At 38.1% G+C, this 26,500-nt stretch overlaps 1 protein-coding gene across 1 annotated transcript in view; it reads left to right on the top strand.

Moving 5' to 3' along the window:
* ZMAT4 (zinc finger matrin-type 4) overlaps positions 1-20,959 on the top strand; it is a 337,251-nt gene extending 316,292 nt beyond the window's left edge. The window contains exon 7 of the mRNA XM_055335364.1: positions 20,894-20,959. Within this exon, the coding sequence (XP_055191339.1) occupies positions 20,894-20,909 (16 nt within the window). The 3' untranslated portion in view covers positions 20,910-20,959. The remainder of the gene's footprint in view (positions 1-20,893) is intronic.
* The last annotated feature ends 5,541 nt before the right edge of the window (positions 20,960-26,500 follow it).

The following is a 26,500-nucleotide window of genomic DNA, read 5'->3' as shown; positions in this document are numbered from 1 at the left end:
CAAACCAAGGTCTGTCTGGTTCTAAGATCCACGTTCTTTTTGCCACAGTATAATTTCCTTTCTTTTCAAATTGTCGACTAGATACTTTTCATAGGATCAGGGGGTGGCTTCCCTTCAGAGAATGGCTGTTCTCTAGACTCTGAGTTCTGGGTTAGGGAGTCAGACTGTGAGGGGCCTGTGTGAAATGCCAAGAAAGGAAAGAAATGACAACAAGGAGAAAATGAGGGATCGGCATGCTCACGGGAGATAGGTGCCCAATGCCTCATAACCTCACCAGAAACCTGGTTCCCCACACCCAGGCTGATCGCTGGTGCTCAGACTGTGGAAAAATTGGTGACTCGCACGTGTCAGCCAAGGGTTCCTTTTAGATCACGCTCACAGATGTCTAATTGGAGTTCGCTGTTTATTAACAGAAGCCGCTTTGATGTTCAGAAATGAGAGTTAATCAAAATATTGCAAATGGTGCACCTTGAGAAATGTCACTCCTAATCATGATTGCATTTCCATATTCTTTCCGTGTTTGTTTGGTGTGTATATGAGACGTTTTTAAAAATTATACGCTACTCATACTAACCCCTGGTGGCAGGATGTGTCTGAGTCTGTTCAGAGAATCGGGCAGAAACAGTGTTGAACCATATTTCAGTGCAGCTTTATGTGCCACACATAACCTACATTTCTCTAGCAGGCCGTTAGGAGCAGAGTCATTCCTGGCACCTACGCTTACACGTTGTCCTGGAGAGCCCTGGCTCCCTCCTCCCTGCCCTCTCTGTCAGTCATCAGGGAGGACAGGTCAGGGGCTGGAAGCAGATCATTATGCTGCCTCAGGAATCAGTGCTTGCCTCTGTGGACCACTGGAATGTAATTCATTTCTTCTGTCTTTCTTCTCAAGTATTAACAAAGTCAACAAAAAAGGATTTTTTTTTCCCCATCAGGACTTGCCAGCCCTGGATAAGAGCAGTCAGCATGAATTTTAATCACAATGTCTATTTTTCAGCCCTGAATTTTCCATAATCAATTTCTTTTTGTTTATTAATTGACAGTGAATATGTATCGAGTTTGAGAATTGCTAGATCTTGACCCCTAGGAGACATCTCATTTGCATTCAGAACCTGGCTGGCCTGAGCTTCTCCATAGAGCCCAAACTTATGTAAGAGGTATATTAGAAGCTGATTTTTTTCTTGTTGAGGTGATTCACCCTGTGCTTCTTCAAATGGGTCAACTCGTGCCGTAAATTAATTTACACAAAAGAATTAAATCCTCTCTAAACTACTTATTTGCTTAAGGATCAAATCTTTATAGGAGGTGAGATACATGTGGGTTCTCCTTATATCCATCCACCTTTCTTTTTTTTACTGTGCCTCAAGGTTTTGCTCTGGTGTCTTTTCCTCCAGTTACTTCACCCCATTTACCTTTCTGAGGTGCGTGAAGGAGGCTGTGAGGCAAGGGGCATGCCCACATGAGGGACTCATTGCAGTGGCCCCACAACTTCTGTGAGCAGAAGAGCCTGCGGTGATGGCATTTGATTAGGTGCACACAGATTGTTTTGTTTGTTCTTTTATCTGTTTGTCTAGATTTAACGAAGGTATATCAGTGTTTCTAAGGACTATTGGGATCAGAGCAAATCATTCTTTGGTTGCTCTTCTACTTGACATGACTTAACACCTCTTCTCCATTTACTGGCCGTATTAGTTTGCTAGGACTGCTGTAACAAAGTGCCACAAGCTGAGTGGCTTATACAGCAGAAGGTTATTCTCTCATAGTTCTGGAGGCTAGAAGTCTGGAGTCAAGGTGTCAGCAGAACCATGTTCCCTCTGAAGGTGCTAGAAAAGGATGTTCCAGTCCTCTCACCCAGCTTCTGATAGTTCCTTCACTTGTGGCAGCCTAACTCCAATCTTCATATGGCTTTTCCCCCCATAGACATGTCTGTGTCCAAATTTCCCTTTGATGTAAAGACACTGGTCAGATTGGATTAGACCCACCTACTGAAGTATAACCTAATTATATCTGTAATGACTATATCCAAATAAGGTCACATTCTGGGGTACTGGGGATTGGAACTTTAACATATGAATGGGGGAGCATAATTCAATCCATAACCCTGATCATTTTTATTCGTTGTTGCTTAGCAAATTATCCCTAAACTCAGTCCCTTAAACATTTACTATCTCTCAGTGACTATGGGTCAAGATCCGGTCATAGTTTCACTAGGATTTTTGGCTCTGAGTTTTTTTCTAAGGCTTCAGTCAAGTCTGTACAAAGAGTGAGTCTGCCTCCAATCTCACTCAAGTGGTTGTTGGCTGGGTCTGGTTCCCGGTGAGTTGTTGGAATGAGAGTCTCTGCTCCTCAGGGTGTACTGGCCAGAGGCATTTCAGGGTGTGGGCAGCTCACAACAATCAGAGCAGGCAAGCAAGAAGGCAAGAGACTGTGGGGGGGAACAAGATAGAAATCACAGTCTTTTAAAACCTAATTGTGCAATAATACTGTCCATATTCCATTTGTTAGAAATAAGTCACCAGATCCAGCCCACACTCAAGGGGAGGGGATTGCATCAGGACATGGATACAGGGATACAGGGATCTTAGGAAGCCACTTCAGAAGCTTCTTAGCTTGGTCTGCCCTCTGGGTCATCCTTTTTCATGAAATCCAGTATATGTTTGCACCCAACTAGTTTGCTTGGGTCTATTGACCTCTTCATGTTTTTACTGTCTCCACTCCTTTCAACCCAAAATAACGGTATTTCTACTGATAGATTTTTCTCAAAAACTCTGAGAGACTTCTGGGAATCTTTCTGGGATTTGTTGTACTAGAAAAAAAGTCCCATTCTGAAATCTCTTGGAGAAAATAACTTTGGGCCCCGTTGAGAAGGCAGAGACAAAGCCCTCCCACTTCCCAGAGGCCCTGTTGTTCCATTGGGACAATATGTGTGTAGGGCCCTTACTCTCTTTAGCAGCCCCTGGGTGGGACCCACTAACGGTCTGATCCTTTTATCGTTTTGAAGTCCTCACCAAGGGTAATGCTGTCTCATTTAGCTTTATCTCTAGACCACATTTTCCTGACTACCTGGAAGTCATTTCTTAATTTTAGCATCTTTTGCTATCTAGAGATGCTGAGAATTTTCAAAATCATCAAATCTTGGCTCCTATTTATATAGCAGTTCTTCCTTCAATCTGTCACTCTCACAGTTTACTGTAAGCAGCAAGAGGAGGCTTGTTCTTCAAGTTGTGATTTCCAACACAACTTGAAAATCTGAGCTAGATCACCAAGTTCATTAGTGCTGGTCAAGACCAAATTATGGGGTGGAAAATGTATTTTAACAGCCACCCCCCCACATACCCTGGGAATAAATACAGATGCTCCCTGTGTCATCTTCCTCCTCTTCTCTTCCCCGACCCCACGCCATGGCTTCATTGCCCTTTGCAGTTCCTGACTACTCATACCAACATTTTTTAGCACCCCTAGCCTGACAAACATCTTGTTTCCAATAGTTCAAGTATATTAGATTCAAGTCCTTGGACGCTTAGAGATCTGTAATGACAGATTCATCTTACAAGCAAACCATTGACAATGCTGTAGTTAGCTAATATGTTATTCTCACTACATTATCTCAATACACTTTAAGGATTAGAGTCGTATAACTCTAATGATTTACATTTGAATAGCTTTTCCACTAATTTTACCATTTACAAAAGTAACCCATTTATTCCTCACAAAAGTGCTATGTAGGAGATGTCCTAACCTCAGTTGAGAGATTACAGAATTGAGGCTCAGAAGTTAGTCATTTTCTATCTGTTACATGATTTAGATGATGTCAAGTGGCACCAAGACTCCAGACTTTACCCCAGTGTACCCCACTCTGCATCACAGGGACAACATATGAGGTGCAGGTATTTGGAGTGGGGATAGTGATAGATTTTCACTAGGAATATTTCTACATGTGCCTGATTGTTTCCACATCATTGAGTTTTCCTACTACAGACACTGCAATGACTTTTGCAGTGTGGGCTTTGTTTTGTTTTGATCTACACCCAGGTTCCCTGGAGGATGCTGCATCAGACCATGGTCTCCCAAAGACTCACTGTGAGCACATGCTGGCTTTCTTGATCCTCTTCCTTGGCCCATCAGTGCATGTATAAGACAGAGTTCAGCCTTGTTTGTAAAATGTACTGACAGCTTTCAGTAGTGGATTTGAGCATCTCCTGAAAGGTTTGACTGTGTTTGTAGTTGATGCTGGTTAGAAAATAAACTGAGCCTGAAGGGAAAAGCAAAAGAAAGGAAAAGAAAGTTAGTGCAGAATCCTCTGTATCTGTGGATTTGTCATTTTGGAGTTTGTGATAATTTAAATGGGCTGACAGAAAACTGCTGAACTTGGAATTGAATATCTTAAAGGACTCAGTCTATCTCCACAGCAATGACCTTGGCCCAGCCCTCGTATTTCAGCATGATGAAGGTGAAAGAGCCTCAGGAGTAGCTTTGTCCATTTCTTCATTGAATGGATGAAGAAGTTGAGGTTTGGGTGGGGTGTGGGATGATAAAGCTAAACATGTAATGTAGCATTTAATGGTAAATCCAGGTGCAGATCCTAATTGAATGCTTTTTCTGAGTTTACTTGTTGCATAGCATAATGTTTTAAGGGTTTGATAATAATATAACAATTATGAAATAACTTCTTAAGAAAATTACATTATCATTGAAGTCCTACTTCTACTATCAGCAGTCAAGCCCTAGTACCAGCATCCTCTGTGACCCCTTGGCATCAGACCCCATGCCTCTTCCATCAGCTTCTAGCTCTCCTCCTCTCTATCTCTGCCTGGTATCTCTCCCTGCAAGCTGGCCACATCCCATCCCACTATGCTTCTCAGCCTCCTTCCTAGTAATCTGCTTCATACAATATTTCTTTTCTTTTTTTATCTCTTTGGTTACCTGTCCTCCCCTTTCCTGTGAGCTCACCACGTACCCCACCAACACATACTTCTTCCAACTCATTCCTTTGCTTCTGCTACTATGCTTCATGGGCTTCAGCCCCTCTCTGCCTAAGGGCTGGCATCAGGAATGGCTTTCCACCACTGCAATTACTGATCTGTGCATACTAGGAATTATTTGGAATTGCTGGCCTCCAGGTTCTCAAAGACATGTATCCCAGGACATTTAGACATGGGCTGAAGGAGAGGAAGACAGTATATCAAAAGTTTGGACTTTTCTTCTTTCCTGATCCACAAGCTTAGAGGCATTGAAATGTTTGAGAGATAGCTATACATTATTTGAGTATAATGGTGGTTATTCTCCTTATTAAATGTACTCATTAAATTTTCTTTATCTCACATTTTGAGGAAAATTAGTGAACTTTAAAAAAAAAAAAACTCTTAAAAAAAAAAAAAGAACTCTGCAAGGAACCTGGGAAGATGGCAGAGTAGGAGGATCCTAAATTCAGTTCATCCCGTGAATACACCTAGATCATAGCTGCAACCAACCCAGAAAATAACCCAAAGACTTTCTGAACAGACTCTCTACAACTAATCATAGAGAGGAGTCCACACTGAAAATGGTAGGAGGGTCAGAGATGTGGTCAGGAACCAAACTTGCTATGAGGCCAACCACAGAACAGAGGGACACCAAGAGCATGAGAAAGACAAGGAGCACACCACACACCAGGCGTCCCAGATATGGGGGACCTGCCCTGGGAAGATGAGTCTCCATAACATTTGGCATTAGGAACCAGAGGGACTTAACTATGCAAGTTTGTACAAACAGTAGGGCTTAAATCTGAGTACTTCAAAAATCAGCAAGCTTAGCAACGGGAGAACAACAGAGCAATAGGAAACTGAGTCCCTATCCTTAAAGATCCAGCATAACAAACCACCCTGTGGAAATATAGCATAGAAGCAGCAGTTTGAAAAGCACCTGGGGTATACGGGAAGGGTATTTATTTACTAATCTCAGAATGTGCACTGGATGGGGCGGGATCTTTTTGAAACTTCTCCAAGAACAAGAGCTAGCAGACACCATTTTTCCTCACCACCCCCCAACCTCCAGCCTAGATACGAGACACCTGCCAGAACCAGTGTGTGAACACTTGCCACCTAACTTGCTAATTGCACAGCCTGCCCCCATGTTCTCCTGCAGATCTGATCCAACTAACCCACCCCACTTGGTGGGAGTCCCTCTAAGATGGCATCTGACATTCTGCAGGCAGCCTCAATAGTGACCAGCAGCACTCTGACATGATTCTTGCCCTAGGTAGAGGGGAAGATAACCACACAGACCAATTTAACTGAAACTCCAACAATGGGTTGGGAGCAGATATCTGATCTCATCCAGCCCACCCACCAACAAAAACCTTATGGGATCAGGGAAAAAAAGCCAGACCTGTAGTTTGTGGTCACTGCAACCCCAACAGGTACACTAAGGACAGACATCTGGTCTGATCCAATTACAAGCCCAAGGCAGCTGCAGACTGGTCCCTTAGGGCACAGGGACCAAACCCTGCTTGCAACAGATAAAGGAGACAATTGCAGCCGATTGGACAGAAGGCAAAAGCATTTCAATCACAACAGAGGGTGCACAAAACACACATAGGAGAAACCCCTGAATCATCTGAGTCTGGTGAACAGTCTGCACTGCAGAGCACAGGACCTCTTCTTCATAAGGCCACTCTGTCCAAGATCAGGAGACATAGTTGACTTTTCTAATTCATAGAAAAAAAAAACCAGAAAATTAGAGAAAATAAGACAAAGGAATATGTCACAAATGAAAGAGTAGGACAAAATCATAGCAAAAGAGCTAAAGGAAATGGAAATAAGCAATATGTCTGATAAGGGATTCAAAGTAATAGTCATAAAGATACTTACTGGACTTGAGAAAAGAGTAGATGATCTCAGTGAGACCTTCAGCAAAGAGATAGAAAATACAAAAATGAACCTATCAGAGATGAGGAACTCAATAGCTAAAATTTAAAATGCACTAGAGGGAATAACAAGTAGACTAAGGAAAACAGAAAAACAGATCAGCAAGCTGGAAGACAGAATAATGGAAAGCAACCAAGCTGAACAGCAAAAAGAAAATAATAATAATAAAAACGAGAATAGATTAAGAGAAGTCAGCAACATCATCAAGCATAATAACATTCACATTATAGGGATCCCAGAAGGAGAAGAGAGGGAAAGCAGGCCAGACAATTTGTTTGAAGCTGAAAACTTTCCTAATCTGGGGAAGGAAATAGAAGTCCAGATCCAGGAGGTTTTTTTGGAGACTGCCCCCCCCCCAAAAAAAAAATCTACCCAAGGAGGTCCAGCCAAGATACATAGAAATTAAAATGACAAAAAAAGTGAGAAAGAAATGTAAAAGCAACAAGAAAAAAGAAAATAGTTACATACAAGGGAAACCCCATAAGGCCATCAGCTGATTTTTCACCAGACACTTTGCAGACCAGAAATGAATGGTGTAAAATATTCAAAATCAGAAAGGAAAAAACCTGCAACCCAAAGTATTCCTTCCATTAGGGCTATTGTTCAGAATAGAAGGAGAGATAAAGAGTTTCCTAGAGAAACAAAAGTTAAAGGAGTTCATCACCACTAAACTAGTCTTACAAGAAACAGTAAAGGGAATTCTTTGAGTAGAAAGAAAAGTACTAAGAATATTATTAAAGGATAAAAAAGTTTTCACAGGTAAATGCACGCATAATAAAAGTAGTAAATTAATCACTTATAAAAACAATACAGAGGCTAAAACACAAAAGCAGTAAAATCAGTTATATCTATAAAAATCAGTTAAGGGATTCACAAAATTAAAAGATGTAAATTATGACATCATGTTCATAAAACATGGAGGGGGAGTAAAAATTTAGGGCTTTAGGATGGGTTTAAACTTAAGTGACTGCTAACTTAGACTGCTATATGCATAGGATGTTATATGTCAACCTTATGCTTGATAAACACAAATCAAAAACCTGTAATATATATGCAAAAAACAAAGAGAAAGGAATCCAAGCATATCAATAAAGAAAGCTATCAAACCTCAAAGGAGAGAGCAAGACGAGAACAGAGAGGAACTAGAAAAATAACCATAAAACAAGTAACAAAATGACAGTAAGTACATACCTATCAATAATTATTTTGAATGTAAATGGACTAAATGCTTTAATCAAAAGACTTAGGGTGATTAAGTGGTTTAAAAAGCAAGATGTAGTGCTCGCTTCAGCAGCACATATATTAAAAAAAAAAAAAAAGCAAGACTTATCTGTATGCTGCCTACAAGAGATGCATTTCATGCATATTGAAAGTGAAAGGATAGAAAAACATTTACCATGCAAATGGAAGCAAAAAGAAAACTGAGTTAGCAATATTTATATCAGACCAAACCAACTTTAAAACAAAGACTATAACAAGAGACAAAGAAGCAAACTGTAGGGATCCCTGGGTGGCGCAGCGGTTTGGCGCCTGCCTTTGACCCAGGGCGCGATCCTGGAGACCCGGGATCGAATCCCACGTCGGGCTTCCAGTGCATGGAGCCTGCTTCTTCCTCTGCCTGTGTCTCTGCCTCTCTCTCTCTCTCTGTGACTATCATAAATAAATAAAAATTAAAAAAAGAAAAAAAGAAAAAAAGCAACTGTTTAAAAAAAAAAAAAAAAAAGAAGCAAACTGTATAATGATAAAGGGAATGATCCAACAAGAAGATACAACAATTGCATCCAACATAGGAGCACCCAACTACAACCATTAACAGATACAAAGGAACAAATAGATAATAATACAACAATAGTAGGGGATGTTAAAACACTCCACTTAACATCAGTGAATGGATCATCAGACAGAAAATCAACAAAGAAACAATGGCTTTGAATAACACTTTGGACTAGAAAGATCTAACAGATATATTCAGAACATTCCATCTAAAAATAGAAGAATACATAGTCTTTTGAAGTGCACATGGAATATTCTCCAGAATAAATCACATGTTAGGGCACAAAATAACTATCAACAAAATCATAAAAGATTAAAATCATATCAGAACAGAAATAAGTGAAATAAAGTCTAAAAAAAAAAGAGAGAGAGAGAGAGAGAAAAGATTAGTGAAACCAGGAACCGGTTCTTTGAAACGATGTATAAAATTGATAAACCATTAGCCAGACTCATCAAAGAGAAAGAGAGAGAGAGAAGACTCAAGTAAATAAGGGCAGAAACAAAAAAGGAGACATAACAACCACCTCCACAGAAAGACAAAGGATTATATATTATGCATGTAGAATTGCATGCCAATGTTTGGACAACCTAGAAGAAGTAGATAAATTCCTGGAACACTTAACTTTCCAAAACAAAATCAGGAATAATAGAAAATTTGGACAGACTGTGTACTAGCAACAAAATTGAATCAGTAATCAAAGAACTCAACAAACAAAAGTCCAGGAACAGATGACTTCACAGGTAGATTGAACCAAACATGTAAAGAAGAGTTAATACTGATTCTTCTCAAAGTATTCCAAAAATTACAAGAGAAGAAAGAAAGCTTCCAAATTCATTCCATGAGGCCAGCATTACCCTGATACCAAAACCAGATAAACACTAAAAAAATAAAACTATAGTCCAATATCTCTGATGAACATAGATGCAAAAATCCTCAACAAAATACTAACAAACAAATCCAACAATATATTTTTAAAAATCATTCACCAGGATGCCTGGGTGGTTCAGCAGTTAAGCACCTGCCAGGGACATGGCCCTGGTGTCCCAGAGTTGAGTCCCACATTGGGCTCCCTGCACGGAGCCTGCCTCTGTGTGTGTGTGTCTCTGCCTCTCTGTGTGTGTGTGTTTCTCATGAATAAATAAATAAAAATCTTTAAAATAAGTAAATAAATAAATAAAAACAAAAAATCATTCACCATGATCAAGTGGGATTTACAATTATACAAGGGTGGTTCAATATTTGCAAATCAATCAGCATGATAGATCACATTAATAAGAGAAAGGACATAAAACCATATGATCATCTTACTAGATGCAGAAAAAGTGTTTGACAAAGTACAACAGATATTCATAATAAAAACTCTCAACAAAGTAGGATAGAGGGAACATACCTCAATTTAATAAAGGCTATATATGAAAAATCCACAGCTAATATCCTACTCAATGCTGAAAAACTGAGAGCTTTTCCTCTAAGATCAAAATAAGACAAGGATGTCCACTCTTACTTATTTTATTCAACATAGTGTTGACAGTCTTAACCATAGCAATAGGACAAGAAAAAGAAATAAAAGGCATCTAAATTGGTAAGGAAGAAGTAAAACTTTCACTATTTGCAAGTGACATAATTCTATATCTAGAAAGCCCTAAAAACTCCAACAAAAATTACTAGAACTGATAAATTAATTCAGTAAAATCCCAGGATATAAAATCAATATACAGACATCTTGGCATTTCTATACACTATGAAGTAGCAGAAAGATAAAAATCCCATTTACAATTGCATCACAAAGAATAACATACCTAGAAATAGGTTTAACCAGAGAGGTAAAAGTCCTGTATGCTAAAAACTATAAAACACCAATGAAATTGAAGAGGACATAAACAAATGGAAAAATATTACATGCTCACGAATTGGGAGAACCAATATTGTTAAAATATCTGTACTACTCAAAGCAATCTATAGATTTAATGCAATTTCTATCAAAATGCAAACATTTTTCACAGAACTGGAACAAATAATCCTAAAATTTGTATAGAACTACAAAAGACCCGAATAGCCAAAGCAATATTGAAAAAGAACAAAACTGGAGGTATCACAATCCCAGATCTCAAGATGTACTACAAAGCTGTAGTAATCAAAATGGTAAGACGCTGGCACAAGAGTAGACACATAAATTGATATAACAGAATAGACAGCCCAGAAATAAGCCCCCACTTTTATGATCAATTAATCTATAGCAAAGGAGGCAAGAATATACAATGGGAAAAAGTCTCTTCAACAAACACACTGGAAAAAATTGGACAGCTACCTGAAAAATAATGAAATTGGACCATTTCCTTATGCCACACACAAAAATAAACTCAAAATAGATTAAAGATCTAAATGTGAGACCTGAAACCATAAAATTCCCAGAAGAAAAAGTAGGCAGTAACCACTTTGATAGCAACAATAGAAACATTATTTTAAAAATGCCTTTTTTGGCAAGGAAAATGAATGCAAAATTAAACTATTTGGACTATACCAAAACAAAAAGATTTTGCACAGCAAAGGATGCAATCAACTAAACAAAAAGGCAACCTACTAAATGTGGGAAGGTATTTGCAAATGATGTATCTGATAAAGGGTTAATATCCAAAATATATAAAGAATTTATACATCAAATAATTCAAATTAATTCAAAAAAATCAACAATCCAATTAAAAATAGGCAGAAGACATGAATAGACATTTTTCCAAAGAAGATATCCAGATTGTCAACAGATACACAAAAAGATGATCAACATTACTCATCATCAGGGAAGATCAAATCAAAACAATAAGGTATCACCTCACACCTGTTAGAATGGCTAAAATGAAAAACAGAAACAAGAACACAAACACAGCCAATGCTGATGAGGATATAGAACAAAAGGAACCCTTGTGCATTCTTGGTAGGAATGTAAATTGGTGCAGCCACTGTGGAAAGTAGTGTGGAGGTTCCTGAAGAAATTAAAAATACCACAGATGAATGGATAAAGATGTGATATATATAGATAGATGATAGATAGATAGATAGATAGATAGATAGATATAGATATAGATATATAGATATATAGATATATATCTCACAGTGGAATGTTGCTCAGTCACAGAGAAGAATGAAGTCTTGTCATTTGCAACAACGTGGGTGGATCTAGAGGGTATAATGCTAAATAAGTGAAATGAGTCAGTCAGAGAAAGACAAATGCCATATGCTTTTACTTATACATGGAATTTGAGAAATAAAATAATTGAACAAAGCAAGAAAGAGACAAACAATATAGAGAATAAAACCAGTGGTTGCCAAAAAGAAGGTGGGCGAAAAGATGGATGAACAGGTGAAGGGGATTAAGAGTATACTTTTCATCAGGGGCACCTGGGTAGTTCATTGGGCTAATCATCAGACTCTTAGTCTTGGCTCAGGTCATGATCTAAGGTTTATGAGATCGAGCCTCACATCAGGCTCTGTGCTGAGTGTGGAGTCTGCTTGGGATTCTCTCTCTCTCTCTCTCCATCCTCCTCTCCTTCTGCCCCTCCCCCCACTTGTGTGCACTCTTTCTGTCTCCAAAAATAAATAAGTAAATAAATAAATAAATAAATAAATATCTTTTTTTAAAAGAGTACACTTATCATAATGAGCACTGAGTAATGCATAGAATTGTTGAATCATTATATTGTATACCTGAAAGTAATATACCACTGTATGTTAATTATACTTGAATTAAATATATGCAGACATATATAATAAAACTATATACATGTATAAATATACATAAGAGAACATATAAAAGAACTATGGTTTATATTTGAAAACATATCTGATTTCAGATACTTTTGGTGGTTCTAGAGCAGCACTATCCCATAGAACCCCCTGTGATGATGGAAATTATTTGTCTCTATACTTTATAGTAGCCACTAATCACATGTGGCTATGGAGAACTTGAAATGTGGCCAGTGTGACTGAGGAACTGAATTTGTAATTGTATTTAATTTTAATTGTCTTACATTTACATAATTACATGTAGTTACTGGGTATGACAGTGGAAAGTATAGTTTGGACTATTTTAGCCTTTTGGGGGGGCAGGAGGGAACATTGTGCACCCATCAAATATTAGCATTCATCCCTCTCCCACTATCTTTGTGCTACATACCATTGTTTTCCATGATTATTCACCTACCCTGGAAGCATACAGAACCAGAGCTGCCTTTAGGTTCCAGAAAGCATATCTCACTTCAACACTGTCTCTCTTTCTGCCAGTTACATAAGGCACAATAATCTACTTAACTAAAGCAGGGGCCCATGTAGCAGAGTAATACTAATACTGGTAGTGATAGTAAGAGACATTGATTTGTTGTTCCATATGGACAAGGTACATTATACTTCCATGTATACTAACTCATTTCAACTTCATAGCAGTCTGTGAGACCTGTGCTCTTATTATATCATCCCCATCTAATGGATCAGGAAACTGAGGTAAAGGCCACAGAGATAACTGAGTGCCAGATCTGGGATTTGAGGTCTGGCATCTGATGGTAGAGCTCATTCTCTGACAACTTCAGTGTGCAGAGTTTTTACTGTTACTTATGATAAATGATAGATTGACTCATTGGCCACACGACTGAACTCAATCTTCAGCCCCTCTCCCCTCTACAAAAAGCTCATAATGTAGCTCAAAGCCTCAATCTTCTAATCACATGGTAGCTCTTTCCAGAATGGCCAGCCTCCATCTTGAAATTCTGTAGGAACTCCCTATGAATCAGCTCATTAGCATAGCCCCTCAGGGCCCACAGTGAATAACAAAGGCACCCCTATCATTTTGTTAAGGCTTTCTTCCTGTGCAAAAGCTTTATACTTTGATATAGTCTTAATTGTTTAGTTTTGATTTTGTTTCCCTTGCCCAAGGAGACAGAGCCAGAAAAATGTTTCAATGGCTGATGTCAAAAAGATTGCTGCCTATGTTTTCTTCTGGGAGTTTTATGATTTCAGATGTCACATTTAGGTCTTTAATCTATTTTGGTTTTATTTTTGTGTGTGGAGTAAGAAAATGGTCCAGTTTTACTCTTACAGATGCTGTCCAGGTTGCCCAACACCATTTATTGAAGAGACTGTCTTTTTCCCATTGTATATTCTTGCCTTCTTTGCCACAGATTAATTGACCAGAAAAGTAGGAGTTTATTTCTGGGCTCTCTATTATGTTCCATTTATCTGTGTATCTATTGTTGTGTGATTACCATGCTGTTTTGATTACTACAGCTTTGTAATGCATCTTGAAATCTGAAATTGTAATTCCTCCAACTTTGTTCTTCCCCTTGAATACTATTGCCTCCTTTATCATAGGTGAATTGACTATACTTTGTATGGTGACAGAAAGTAACTATTTTTATCATGGTGAGCATTTCTTATTGTACATAACTGCCAGATCACCATGGTGTACACCTGAAGCTAATACAATATTGTATGTCTACTATATTTCAATTAAAAATCAATAAATCAATAAACAAACAAAGGGAAAAAAGCCAAATGTCACTTTGTATATGTTAAGAACAAAAACAAAAAGCAAAGACACTCCTAATGATTGGGAAATTCCAAAGGCTTATCTTCACCCCAAGAACCTAGGCCAAAAAGAAAACAAATTCTTTATTATATAACAGCTACCTCAGAAAGTTTTCCTTCCAGCGATTAAAAGTAAGGATAAGGACAGAAGAATCTCTAAATTTTTTTGTAGGTACTGGACATATTAATATATACTATTTCATTTAATTCTTATGACACTCTTCTGTGGAAAATACTATTGATGTCTTTGTTCTATAGATGGATGAGCTGAAACTAAATAAAGTTGAAAGTGTGGTACATAAATACCCAAGTAGTAATAATGGGTGTTGGAGTTTAAAATCAAGATTTCTAACTTTAAATCACAAGCCCTTTGAATCTATAAGAATAGTAGACAAAGATAAAAATAGAGATACTTTGAATTCTTAATTGTTTTTCTTTTCTCTAAATGAAAGCCAGAAGTAGATTTGCCCAAGATATAGGACAGGGAACTGAGGAATGTGAGCATCTGGGAGTTAGGCTTCTTCCCAACATGCCAATGCATTCCTTCTCTAGTCTCTGGTATTTATTTGGAGAAGGTTAAGCATAGATTCTGTGCCAGGCCTTATTGTAAGCATTGAAAATACAGAAATTGAGTCCCAAGGCTTTTCTGGAGGGAGGACAGTTGATACACTTAAGATGGCAACATGATGTGGTTAGAGAAATAGTAGAGGAAAGCACTTAGGTTGGGCCGGACAGAGAAGAGGACATCTACAGGAAAGATTTCCTGCAGGAGACAAAATAGAAGCTGAGGTTTAGAAACAAACGGGGACTAACCAGGCTTCCAGATCTGTAAGTGAATGGAAAAGGGATACTGGGCTCTGTCACCTAGGTCTAAGAGGCTGATGGGTCCTGGTAATGCCCCAAAGCCTGGCCCTTTGCAGCTCCCTTACTCTGTTTGCATCTGCCCCAGCTGTGGCTAGCAACCCATTGTAGGAGGAATGGAGTCCCGCAGAGAAGGGGGTTTGAGGTGTGAAGATGCAGGTTTCAGACTTGCTAGGGATATACAGATATGTCAGGGGGTCCATTGAGTTTTTCATCTATCAAATGATGGACTTTCCTATATGATCCCTGAGGTCCTTCTGCCTCTAACATTTCATTATTTTGTGATTTTATGAAAAATGTTTCGCAAAGCAAATGGATAGTGTAAACAAGATTATAGAGAGAATATTTGCCTTCTTAAGGGAATAAATTGTTCTCTAGCATTTCAGTAGCATTCATTTGCATATAAACAATGCAAATTCTATATAAACAGAGGTGACTTGTTTTCTTAGGTGTTTTGGTAAGTTAATTACAAATCATTCTTGTCAATTTCGCTAGTCTTTGTGTTTTAAGAAGTGATGGATTGCATTCATTTTAAATATTCTATACTTTTGAATATTCACAGCTTCTCGAACATTCTTAAAATCAGACTTTTCTATGAATTAGCTTGAATTTTCTTAAATGATTTCTTTATACAATAGGTTATAAACATATGGGACTTGTTTTTCCAAGAAGGATTTGGAGAAATTCACCTTGCACTACCCAGATGTTAGAGGTGCCAGCTAAACTCCACCCCACTTTCAGCCCTCTTGGACCAGCATGAGACTACCCAGCAAAGTTTACAGCAACCTGCTAGGATCCTAACCTGCCTACGTTTTTAGCTCCTAGTGTCTTGTCGTCTTTCTGCATTTTTCTTCCTCTATAAATTTGAGTGCTTCTCTCCTTTACCCGACCCCGTATCACTCAGACTACATAAACTCCCACTAACAGTTAACATTTTGCAAATATTTTATTCGTTTAGATGGATTTCAAAGATTAGGGCATCATACAGAGGTAGCACCTTGCACAGAACAAATCCATTTTCCTGGTTCCATTCTCTCCATGCTTCATCTTTTCTCCCACATTTTTTCCTTCTCCTCTTCCTTCTCCGACCCCCCACCCCCAGCATTCCCCTGCCCTTCACCATTCTCAGAAGCAAGACACATTGCACCCCTCTGTCTTAAGCATAGCAGTTTACTGATCACTTATTGTGGCTTGGGCAATTTCTTGAGACTTTGTTCTCTATTCCCTAGGGGCTGCTCAAAACACTCCAAATACATTTGGTTGGGTCTGGATAAGTTCAGGAAAGGATATTTTAAGGGAACATGCTTCCACTAAGAGGAATGGGAAAATTTGGAGAAGCCCGGGCAGGGGTGAAGGATGAATTCCCAGACAGAAGGAAGAGCCTATGGAAACTGTAGAAGCGCGGGGGAGTGTGGCAGTTTCAGAAACCTCAAGTAACTCTCTGAGATGAGAATTTAGAGTGATTATGGGCATCACTGACAAAAAAGATGGGGCTGGAGGAGAAGAAAGCAAGCGGTCACATTGCAAATGACCTTTGAGTATTACATTTTTCTCCAGTAGACGGTGGAAACCTAGTGAAGCACTAGAACACCAGTGTGATGATGAAGCAGAGCTGGTTGCAAAGATGCCAGAGAAAGTTTAGTGTCATGTCAAGGGCCAAGAATTGGACATGGGCCAGGGGTACAGAGGACATGACATATTTCAGAATGAAATAGGAGGCCAATAAGACTTGTGGTTGACTGCTCATGGGGTAGGGGAGACAAAGAAACAAACCTGGGAAAATACTGCATTTCTGCCATGAGTTCTTACTTGCTGAGTTACAGAATGCAGGAAAAGGAAGAATAGAAATTTGGAGAAGCTTGATCTGGGAAATCTAGCGTGATTTGATTTATCTGTGTCCTTTGGTAATAAACTGAACAAAGGTGACAAATCCTTAGATATACTTCAAGGCACATCTCAGGCAGTAGATTGAACAAAATTGAAATCATGACTGTTCAGCAGCATGTGTGTGGAAATGTCTAGAACAAAGCTCCTCATCCAACAAAACTAACAAATTCTGGCTACATCATTTCATAGAAGCCATGGTCCATGAGTTCATTTCTCATGTTCCTGTAAACTTGCTCTCTGGGTATCAGACACCAGGCTTCATTATGGCTGAGGTTGTTACTCTGTTTTGTTTTTTAATCGACTTATCAACTAGTTTAAATTCAGTGCATGATAACACACATCAATTTTGGTCCAGTAGCCATCTCCAAATACACTGAACAGAACAAATTCCCCATCCTTCTCCCTCCCCCTGAAAACATCTCAGAAAGACTGCATACATTTCTGGTCATTTTCAATGGTGAAAACAGTTCAATTTTGGCATTGAAGACTCCTTTTCAGGTGAAAAGAATGAGATCTTGCTATTTGTGACAATCTAGGTAGACCTAGAGGGTATTGCTAAGTGGAATGCATCTGAGAGAAAAAGACAAATCCCATGTGATTTGATTTATATGTGGAACCTAAAGAACTAACAAATAAAAATTTTAAGAAGTAGAAACAGAGCCAGAAATACAGAGAACAAACTGGTGGTTGCCAGATGGGAGGATGGAGGTGGACTGGGCAAAATGGGTGAAGGGGAGTAGGAGGTACAGGCTTCCAGGTATAGAATGAATAAGTCATGGGGTTGAAAAGTAAAGAATAGTGAACATAGTCAATAGTATCATAATAGGGTTGTACATGACAGATGGTAGCTACACTTGTGGTGAGCACAGCATGTGAAGAGCTTATTGAATCACTACCTTGTACACCTGAGACTAATGTAACAGTGTGTCAACTATACTTCAATTAAAAAAAAAAAGAAGTCTTTACCAATGTACAATGTACATATGACTACTATCCATTCCCAGTTTGGAGCACCGCCTCCTCTGAACCTTCCAGGTCTGAATGGGCAGAAGGACAGCTAGTACAAAGAGAAGCTTCTTCACTTAAATGGTTCTGCATTGGGCTCGGGGGCTCAGGATGCAGACCTACCCTGCAAAGCCATCAAGTCTCTGTGTGGGGCGAGCTCCTAAAGGGGCTGGAGCTCACAGTCAGATGGAGCCCCCGATTTCACAGACATGGACATTTCTCTTTTTGGAGAGCAGAGGTACCCATTCTAAACTGCTATAAGTTTTTCTAACTACATTCCAAGACCCAAAGAAAAGTACCTAGTAACCTTCAGGAACATTTTTTTAAGTGAAGTGGCAGCTATGTTGTATCATTTTTATGATGATATATGTCAAAAATAAAGTGAGCTCTATGAGTATGTTGGTACATATGCAATGCAATTGAAATTCTCTTCAAATTGAATCAAATTTCAGACTCTGAGAAGAGACTGTCCCTCACCACAAATAGAAACTGTATAATGAATTCTTTTTTCCCTATGCCTTTCTTCATTTTCTATTTAAAGAAATTTCTGAAAATACATGAATTATGCAGCTTATCTCTCAGATGAAAAAGAATTTTCTTCTTGGATTGGATGGCTGCATATTTATTAATAGCAGTAAAATTTTCCATGTTCTTTTGTATCAAATGGGATGCTGACTAAAATATGAAGCCTTTTCAGCAATAATAAGAGTAATGGATGAATAATTATAAAAGCTATATGGAATTGAAAGACATTTTAATTTGTCATTACTTCTGTGTTCAGAAGGATCTGAATAATCATTCTGACTATAAAAAGGACGAGTGTGATATTTTTGCTCATTATGGGATTAAGTTCTTACTATACCACTTTTACTAGAAGTTACAAAAAAAAAATCTCTTCCAGTTTCCTCTAATGATGTAATCATAACTGAAGACTGCTCAGCTGTGTGTGTGTGTTTGGTCCTCTCACTGTTCCACAGCGATGTGGCACTTCAAACCATTTTAATTGGAAAAGTGTTCACCTTTGCAATATATAAAAATGAGATTATACTTGTTTGCTTAGTGAGAACTTTTAACCTTTATGTCAGATTAGCATGAGAAAATGACAAGGACTGTAGAATTTTCTTGGTCATGACCAGATGGAACAGACACCGAATGTGGGATTCCAAAACAGGATTTTTCTTTTTATAACAACCATTTAGGAGTGGTTGTGCTTACCAGGGTCATTCCAATCCAAAATTCCAAAGTGATTTTTTTTTCCCCCAGAGATGCATATAGTTTTCTTTTTCTTTTGGTCTGCATTATACAACAACATTCAAATTCTTATCCGGATCCTAAGAATATTCTGACAGCGCCGTTTTTTTTTTTTTTTTTTTTTTTTCGGAAAATAGAATTCTAAGATATGCTGTGTGCTTCTAGGTGAGTGATAGAATTTTCCTTTGTAGCTTGTGAATTTTCATTTACCAGATTTCCACTACAGTATTTAGCTTTTAGTGATGAGGGATAGGAAAATCTGTGTAAGGATTCTAACCTGCCCCTGAACTTTTGCCACCCTCCCCTCTAAAATATAGCTTTAGGGATCATTGTCAACTATGAACAGATACTGTTTTGGCAGCCTCACTACAGCCAGAGGACATGTTCTGCACCATGAGAGAAATTCACTGCATGGATGTCAATAAGCATTTTGCCTTTTGATTCTGATCTTTCCCGGGGTTAAGCCCCCACCCTTAAGCAGCTGTGTGATTCACTTAGCCAATTTAAGCCTCAGTGTTTTCACTGTTAAAATGCGAAGACGTGACATCCAAATTAAAGGTGGTTGTGGGGATTAAATTAGAAGTGAAAAAAAAAAGTGAAATTCTTGACACATAATAGGCATGCAATAAGTGATAGTATCTTCTCATCAAAAGAAAAACAAAACCAAGAACATTTAAGGATTAGTTACCCGGGGATCCCTGGGTGGCACAGCGGTTTGGCGCCTGCCTTTGGCCCAGGGCACGATCCTGGGGCCTGGGATCGAATCCCACATCGGGCTCCTGGTGCATGGAGCCTGCTTCTCCCTCTGCCTGTGTCTCTGCCTCTCTCTCTCTCTGTGACTATCATAAATAAATAAATTGAAATAAATTAAAAAAAATAAAAATGCATAAATGTATTAAAAAAAAAAAAGGATTAGTTACCAATTGGGATGCCTGGGTGGCTCAGTGGTTGAGCATTTGCCTTCAGCTCAGGTCATGATCCCAGGGCCCAGGGATCAAGTCCCATCTCACGTCGGGCTCCCGGCAGGGGGCCTGCTTCTCCCTCTGCCTTTGTCTCTGCCTTTCTCATGAATGAATGAATGAATAAATAAAATAAATAAAATCTTTTTTAAAAAGAGGATTAGTTACCTATTTAAGTCAATACTTTTTGAGAGTAAAACCAGAAAACATTTTTTCCTATTTATCTAACAGAGAAAATTCTGAATGAATTGAGAATAAGGTTTATAACAATAATTTGAAATCTAACTGCTATAATGTTCTCCCTCCCAACAAGAGGATTCTACAAGTTGTTATATCTGAAACTTCAGGATGATGGGTATACGCAGTCTACCATGAATAGAAACCAGTTTGTTATTTTCATCTTAAGAACTTGCAGAATGAATTTAGTGTCTGGAATGACAGGATTGAGACATATATTTTCTTTTGCATACATAGAAATGACATTGGTAATTGAGTTATTATATTTACAGGTTATTTAGAATGTAAAAGATTCATCATATAAATTCAGCTTTACTTTAATTTGATAGCTAAAGTGATGTGGGGAGAGACCAAGGGAGAGAAAAAGAGGGGGGAGGAAAGAGAGAGGATGATTGGAATATGTAATTATGAAAAAAGGTAAGACTGTGTTCCCTTCTGTCTTATAGCCTGAAGAATAAGTAGTGAAAACATCAATCAAGAGATGAGAAAAAAAAAAAATGTCAGGATTTCTCTGCCCTGGAGAATTGCTTATCAACCACCAGAGGAGGATTCTTTCTTGAACAATGAACATTTCTTATGAGGATTCACAGATTAACATATAACTAATCTTAGTTTTGGAGAGCAAGTGAGCTTTGTTGCTTTCTTTCTTTTAATTTTGTGGTAAGTTATGATATTTGGATGGATTTTTAAATTCTTTCCTGATTATCTATTTAGCACATGTTCTAAATTATGATTCTATAGCAAACAGTGGGAACTTCATTCAAACTTAAAGACAGTGGGAAGATCTAAATTTCTAATTTATTCTAGATTTCTTCAACATATAATCATTTCATTAAATCCTTGATGATAGAGACGTGAAGCACCTCTTTCAAGACATAAACATTATTTTTTCATCACGCTGAACATGATTGGTGGCAACATGCACAGAAGCAGAATGAATCACTACTAGTAGAAGATATATAATGGACACAAATACAGCTCCTTCATTTCACCTTCAAAACTGTGAGCCAGGTTTGCCATCTGAACAACAAGAATAAAGAGGGTGAAAATCCTTTTTTTTCTGATCATTCAAAGAACAATTTCTCAAGGTTAAGCCAAGTCCTCTTTGCAAGCTGCCAAAATAATAGCTTAGGAAAAGAATTAGTTTGCCTGCATGATGATCCTCTTAGGCAAAAAATGTCTTAACAGCAGTTGACCTTGATGAAATGTTTTCCCAAAGGCAGCCAAGAGAAGAATTACAAAAACCCCTGAATGAGAGGGAAATAACTGAATATTTCTTATGAAGTTGGCCTGAATTGTGGGCTCTGATGTGGGGTGCTGATGATTTGGGAAGAATTGCCTAAGTCCTGAAGAAATGACAGCCTTGGGTATGGTGAGTCCCCCTATTCCTCTGTTTCTCACTGAATCCTCTTGCTGAGCCAAGGCTCAGTCACTTGGAAAGGACACCACTGGCCAGTATGACAGACTGGAAAACTGTTAAGCTCTGATGGGGAATGCCTCTGAGTATAAATTCTAAAGCTTTCTCTGGGTTTAACTCTTCTTCGTCGTGACTGGATCTGGTGTCCTGCAGGCTGGCTGCGAAGTCAGACATGTAACTTCTATTCACAATGCTTCTCAGTGCTCTGACTGGGGTTGCCCTTTGTACATTCTGACCACAGGCAATTGATCTCCTGGTGTCAGGATTTTCTGGATGTCTCTTGTTTTTCCACAGAGAGCTGAGGTGGTTACAGCTCATTGAGCAATAAATTAAATGACTTAGAAATGCACAGTATTGTTATAACGGTGTTTGAAAGTTGGCACCATTTCCTCAAGAGAGCCCACTCAGGAGGGGCCAGGGCTGCCAGCTTCCGTGCCTACAGAGAGAATCAGCTACACCAGCCACATGCTGTGCCCTGGGAAGGAAGGAGGGTTTGATGGGAAGCAGTCTATTTTGTTGTTTTGGAAAGCACAGAACAGAGCTACAAACCTGCGATGACAACTCTTCTGCCAATGTGTGAAATAATGCTTTATTTGTCAATTCCGCTGTAAAATAAGCACTGTCCAAGTAAAAAACAAAAAAAAAATCAAAACATAAAACCCAAAAAAACAAAAAGAAAACACACACAAAAAACAAAACAAAACAAAACAAAACTTTGTTTCTGTTTGTGTTTAGTGAGGGAGCTCATACCCTCGAGTTTTATGTTTTTGTTTTTGTTTTTTTGCTTTGCTTTATTAATGACCTGATATAGATGAGTCTATGAACATATAGATCTCTTTTGCTTTATAGAGAGGCATGTCAAACCCTTTACAGATAAGCTTCTGAGTTTAATAATCAGATCACTTCAGAATCTCAGAATCTCAGAATTTCTCATCTAAATATCATCGCTCCTTGGCAACTTGTCAAGTGAAAGTGAATATCCAACCAGAGATTTTGTTTGTTTTCAAGTTTCTTTTTTTTTTTTAATTTTTGCATAAGTAAGGGAAATTATTGTTCCAGTATATACCATGGAGCTGACATACTAAGTTTTAAACAAGAACAGCCTATGAATGTTATTTATATTTTTGGAAGTCTTAGATGGAGACCTCTGCTTGGAAAGCTAGTTGTTTGTTTTTTTCTGTTCTTATTTATTATTAGTCATAATAGTAGTAGTTGTATGGTTATATTTGTTTAATTAGGTCATGTCTTACGTTCCAATTCATTATGGAACCAATGGGAGTGAGATGTAAGGTAAATAATTTAAAATAGCCAAATTAATTCTGGCAGAGAGGCACAGACCCATGGGGACCTGGCACATGCGGAGCTGCTCTGGTAGGGATAGGGCCCCCTGGTGTCAGCAGAGATTCCCAGAGAGATAAGAATGAATCCTGGGATTTCCCATTAAACTTCAATCCAAGGGACCTAGGAGAAAACTCTATTTGAAAGAAACTACCTAAATTATCAGTATAGAAACCGTTTTCACTATTCCAGAGTACTTAGAGTAATGGCAACTAAAGTAACCAACTACTGCCATTTGAAATTTTGTTCCAGGGAGGGAAAAATGTTGCAAAATTAACAACTGCAAAAGCCTAATTGCACCTTATATTAGAGTATTTTTTTTCTCTGTATTTAAAAGGATTCTTGCTAAGTGGTTGAAGTCGTCTATGTCTTCTTATAGAGACAAAATACTCCTACAGACCTGGTCATACAATTCACTTAACTTTTCAAAGTTTTTTTCCTTAAGTTTAGAGGTGAGCTTCTGACTAGTATCTGTGCCAGTGGCCACAAATGCCATGGTAACAAAACCCGAATTAATGAGTTTTCATTATATATAACCTCCGTAGCCCAGTGCACTAGTAAATATCATCATAAAGCAATCTGCTAAGTAGAGAGGACCGCAGTGATCCCTTTGGCTGATAAAAATAGTAATAAAACTCTCATCTGCAATTGTTTGGCCACAAAGACCCATATAGGATTTGTTTTTCATTTGCCTCTTAGATAACATATAAACATAAATTGGAACTGCAAGGGTCTTTATACCATTCTACTGAATTGAGTTTATTAGATCATTCGGACCAAGAGAAGAAGAATATGAGACAAATGAAAAATGCTAGGACTCCCTGAGGTGAATTTGAGCCCTGGGGAGGGGCAGTAGCCACCCTCCCCCAAAGCTGATCTTTGAGGGAGGCATTCCTGACAAGTCACTGTGAGCACAGCATCTTTAAACTCCAGTAACAAAATAAACTTTCTGAACTGTCAGGTAATGAAATAACCACCCTCTCTACATTCTATTCAGACTAAATTATCCATTGTTTGTTTGACCAGCTCAGACAAAGAATTGATTGTTGTTCTTTTGTGACCAAAATGGGAAGGATTTGATCCATATATTACTATGGGGACAGATTTTTTTTTCTTTTTTTGGCTTCTTACCTAATTTATTCATGCTAAAGTCATGCTAAACTACCTCATAGGTTTGTGGTGTGAATTAGCTAATTAATAAATTTCAAGTGCTTAAAAATATAAATCTCTATATAAATGCTGCCTTAGTTGGCTTTCTAGTTTAAGATGTGCATGTCAAATTAACTATCTATATATTTCATTGTAATATTCATGTTGGTAAATTTGTCTTTAAACTTAATATACAAATATCTTGATGTAAAATGCAACTCTGAGAGCCCCAGTATGGACTCAAACTCAAGCTGGCAAATGTAGCAACTAGAAGCAAAACCAAAATGTTTTCTTAAGCAGATTTTAAAGCAGGCATTCACAAAGGTCGGGGGTGGGGGTGGTTAACACTGGTTTTAAAGAGTGAATTAAGTAATTTTGTATTATAATAATTAAAATGCCAAAACATGTCAGTGATTTATATTTAAAAATTAATTATAATGGGTTTAAGGTTAGGATAATGATAACGCATTGAGTGAAACACAGAGGGAAGAGTTACAACTACTCCACATGTTTCTGAATACCTACCAGAGAGGTTGTTTGGGTGGACATTGGCTTTGATTTGTATCTTCCTAGAAAAACATTGAACACTGTCTTTTTGAAAGGGTATAACCTAAATAGAAAGGAAAGGAATTAATATCTCACCATCCTTAGTAACATCATCTGAAGGGTCTATGGCAGCTATTTAAAAACTAAATTTACTGTGGTCTACTTTGCTGCCATTTTTTTCCTGTATGATTAATTACTCCTTAGTCACTATTCTGAGTAGCAGTTTTATTTGCTAATTTCAAATGCCTCAACTTAATTAGCAATTCATTCTGACCTTTAAAAAACACATTCTATCGTCTTCAAATTGTATGAGTGAAGGGGAAGAATCCTATTTTACCTGTTCCCCCACTTCCAACTATCACTAACAAATTACATCATTTCTGAAGAACCAAACTATCGTTATACACCAAACCTGGACATCATCTGCACTTGTCTGAAGTCCAGCTCAGATTTCCTCATTGCACAGGTGGGCACTAGGCTCCGCAGAGGCTGTGTCAACTTCAGAATGTTTAAGTAATGTACAAATGTAGGATATTTGGCTGCTAAATTTATTCATTTTTTAATTAAAGAAATAAAAGTGAAATTGATACACACAATAATGAAATCCCGTCTTACATCCTTACTACTTTCTTAGCACATTTTCTACTTGAACTGTCACTCTTCAAATGATTAAAAGTCTGACTGTAAGACCACCAATGATGCTAAGATAAGGTTTCCTGTGATGGTCAACTCAGTGACCACATATTCTGCTTTGAAATCAAATTTTGTACTGTATATTCTCATATTTCTTGAAGTTGTACTCACAGCTAAGTGGAAGGGTTAACCAGTGTGCATAACATTGGTGTTAATGATTTTATCATTGCAAGTCCAAAGAGTTGCCACGTTGGGTCTACCCCATGTTCTATCAGTCCACTACTCTGGCTGTAAATCATCTCCAAGAAGCTCAGAATGAGAGGATGGTATTAGCTTCCCTAATACTAGTTCCAAGGAAACTATTAATGTTTCATATATATAAGCAAGGTAGTAAGGATGTTGCTCTATTTTGTCAAAAAATATAATCTCCTTCATTGAGTTTAAGAATAACAGAATGAAGGGCAGTCATAATGCAAGGAAGGCCGTCTACAGAACTCTTATTCTAGACAGAACTGTCAGAACATCAGGGAGAGTGCACCATACAGAGAAAAGAAAATCCCTGCCCTCTAGATGTCCACAGTTGACTTCAGGAGCAGTAATAAATGGCTCAAGTGTTCCCTCTTCTCTTCTTCTGAATTAATTCTTCTTGTCACTTGTTAGATTTGCTTTGTGGCTGTCATGTCCATTGTCATTAAGGAGCACATATGCAAACTTTGAAGTGGCTTGTGCTCTTCTCCATCACTCTTTTGTTTACCTAGAGCTTGCTGCTATTTTTAAAAAGTAATTAGTAACAGGAAAATACAGTCAGTATATGGAGAATATTTGCCATTTCATCAAGTTTCTTCTTTTGACTAGACATCTTTTTTAAAGCCTCTGTCTTCATTATCTTCTTCTTTACCACTTAATTTAAGGCCAATTAGAAGCCCATCTCCTACCTCTTTATATAAGCTACCATCTCTCCATGTCCTTT

Source organism: Nyctereutes procyonoides, unplaced genomic scaffold (assembly GCF_905146905.1).
Source record: "Nyctereutes procyonoides isolate TBG_1078 unplaced genomic scaffold, NYPRO_anot_genome, whole genome shotgun sequence".
Taxonomy (NCBI): domain Eukaryota; kingdom Metazoa; phylum Chordata; class Mammalia; order Carnivora; family Canidae; genus Nyctereutes; species Nyctereutes procyonoides.
This window is presented reverse-complemented; position numbering and strand designations above follow the sequence as displayed.